Source organism: Acanthisitta chloris, unplaced genomic scaffold (assembly GCF_000695815.1).
Source record: "Acanthisitta chloris isolate BGI_N310 unplaced genomic scaffold, ASM69581v1 scaffold14159, whole genome shotgun sequence".
NCBI lineage: Eukaryota > Metazoa > Chordata > Aves > Passeriformes > Acanthisittidae > Acanthisitta > Acanthisitta chloris.
Window position 1 is genome coordinate 1 of NW_008690926.1, and position 2,491 is coordinate 2,491.

Here is a 2,491-nt window from a genome sequence, read left to right on the forward strand (position 1 = left end):
TATAAAATAAACTTGTTCTGGCAAGTTTAAGTACTCATTTAAATAATGATACTCCAACTTATTACAAACACAGAAGAATCACTGCCATTTTTACAGACTAAAACCTCAGCAGCTACTAAAGCAACAATGGGTTGTTTTAACTGATAACTTTTAAAAGTAGTGGTTTTTAAACTGTTTTCTCTTTCAGGGCTTCAGTGCTTATTACAGAGGTGGATTTGAACCCAAAATGACTAAACGAGAAGCAGCTTTAATCCTAGGAGTGAGGTAAAAGGAAATTTATTGGAAGTGAGAGGTGAAGAGGAGGCTGTGGTGTTTCCTAGCTGCAGGTCTTGTGTGTGGAAGGGATGTCATCGTCGGTGCTGAAGAGTGTCCTATGCCCAGCATCCCCTGGGAGTGTCACTGCCAAGTCAGGAAATTGGAAGTGTCCTTTCAAGGTGTTCTGTGCTTGTGGAGAATTCTTTGCTGCACATTAGCTTGCTTGAAGCTAACTCCACCTGGACTTCCAGACACCTGCAATTCCCTAGCACATTCAAAAGCCACGTGCAGGTCCAAATAAGCCAGAAAGCCTTGGGGTTCACTTAAGTAGCACAATTGTGCTGTTTGCTCATGGTTTCTGTCGCTGCTGGGGAAGTTCAGGTGGATGCAGTGTGAAGGTGCTGCATCTAGATGTCTTTTAAGACTTTAGATAATTTTAAGAATTTAGCAACTTCCAACTGTGAAGTTTGTTCTTTGATTTTTGTGTTTTGGTTAGGTTATTGTAAATAAATCAAGAGCAAATCTTACTTTTTTTTCTCTCCTGTCTTCAGAAGGTTTTCCCCAATAAAAATATTACATCATAGTTCTCTTTCTTCTCTGTGGAAGAGAAGTATATGACTGCATAGAATGTCTTTGTCAGCATACAGTGTTGTGGAAAAACCTTAGAAACCCTCTCTGGGACTTCCACACTACACAGCAATAGTAGGAAAAGACAAACACGCGTTAGCCAAAGAGTTTATGGATAAGACAGAGAGTTCACTTGTTCTCAGGTGTCTTTTGAAGATCTGGGGGGTTTCATGGTTCCCTTAAGTCAGTTTTTCTTTCTCTTTTAAAGTCCTACAGCCAACAGAAGTAAAATTAGAGAAGCTCATAGACGGATCATGCTTCTGAATCATCCAGATAAAGGTAAGCAAATTAAGTCATGTTGATTAATTAATACCTGTTTTTAACACAGATTAATAGAACTGTAGGGAAGAAGTGAATGATACATGACTACCTCACCTACTAAAAAAATCCACAGAAAACTGAGTGAAAACAGATTTTAGGGTGCCTTAATCTGTGTGGGTTTGGAGCATATTTTTGTGTGCGAATGTTTTAAAAGCAAGCAGACAGATTCAGCAGGTTGGTTTGTTACTTGCTCTGTTTTCTGTGAATATCAGATTAGTTATTATGATTTGTTAAAATGAGACTTAAAATCCCCTTAGTTTTAGATGAAAGCCCAGAGTGTACTTGTGCACTTTATGTACCACATGTGAGTTTGAGTTCAGGTCAGTCCCTTGAGAATTCACCATAAATGGCAAATACTGAGCCTTATGCAGCTGCTGAAGACATTAAACTATGAAATCTTCCTGTTTGTGGTTCTCCGAAGGCTCAGAATCTAGCTGTGCTGAAAGTTAGTAACTCGAGGCATCTATACCTGTTCTAAATTCTGTTCAGTGAGTCAGAATCATGTGTTGGTGCTTGGCATCTAACTTCTTAGTTGTCACATAAAAGGTAAAATGGCTTCCCTTAAAGTGACTGTTGAATTCATTACTTCTATGCACCAAAATAATCCTTGGGATATGCCATTCATAGATAATATCAAGTGGAATTTAACTTCAGAATTGACTTTACCAAATGCATGCAGAACCTAAAAATAGCTATCCAGACAACATGACCTACAGTTAAATTAAGCTCCAAGTAAATAGAGTAATTATAGTACAATTAATGGTAGCTGCTACACAGTGGTTGCACCTCACGGGCTGTAAGTTTTGGTGCATTTGCACTGTGGATTCTGTGTCTGTGGCTTTGTTGCCATTTGTTTGTCATGTTTAAAAGCAACCAGTTTGCCCTTCAGCTGGTAGAACTCTCAGACCATACTCTCCTGTTGTTTTTTTATTCTCCCTGTGCACTGTGGCATTATTAACACAGAAAAAAGGTGTTAGGTTTTTATCATCTGATGCAAGGTTTTCTTTCTTCTAGGTGGTTCTCCATATGTAGCAGCCAAAATCAATGAAGCTAAAGATCTACTTGAAGACCAAGCTAAAAAATGAATAGAAAAAATCTCTCATTCAGAGGGCTTATCCCTGCAAATGATTATTTTTGATACATGGCTTAAGAAAAGTTTTAATGTCAGTCTTTCACTTAATATAAATGAAGATGGAAATGTGAATCCAGGGAGGTACTTCCCTCTCCACTCAGTCACTTTTTATGGGAAATGTTTGAGGGAATGAGGATTAAAGTTTTTTTTCATAGC

At 38.2% G+C, this 2,491-nt stretch overlaps 1 protein-coding gene across 1 annotated transcript; it reads left to right on the forward strand.

Annotated features, from left to right (window-relative positions):
• Positions 1 to 187: 187 nt before the first annotated feature.
• On the forward strand, positions 188 to 2,288 carry DNAJC19 (DnaJ (Hsp40) homolog, subfamily C, member 19; the record flags this gene model as incomplete). Its single annotated transcript, XM_009082028.1, has 3 exons — positions 188 to 264; positions 1,091 to 1,161; positions 2,218 to 2,288. Coding segments are annotated over 3 exons (219 nt in total), but the record flags the coding sequence as incomplete, so codon positions are not given.
• Between the last annotated feature and the right edge of the window lie 203 nt (positions 2,289 to 2,491).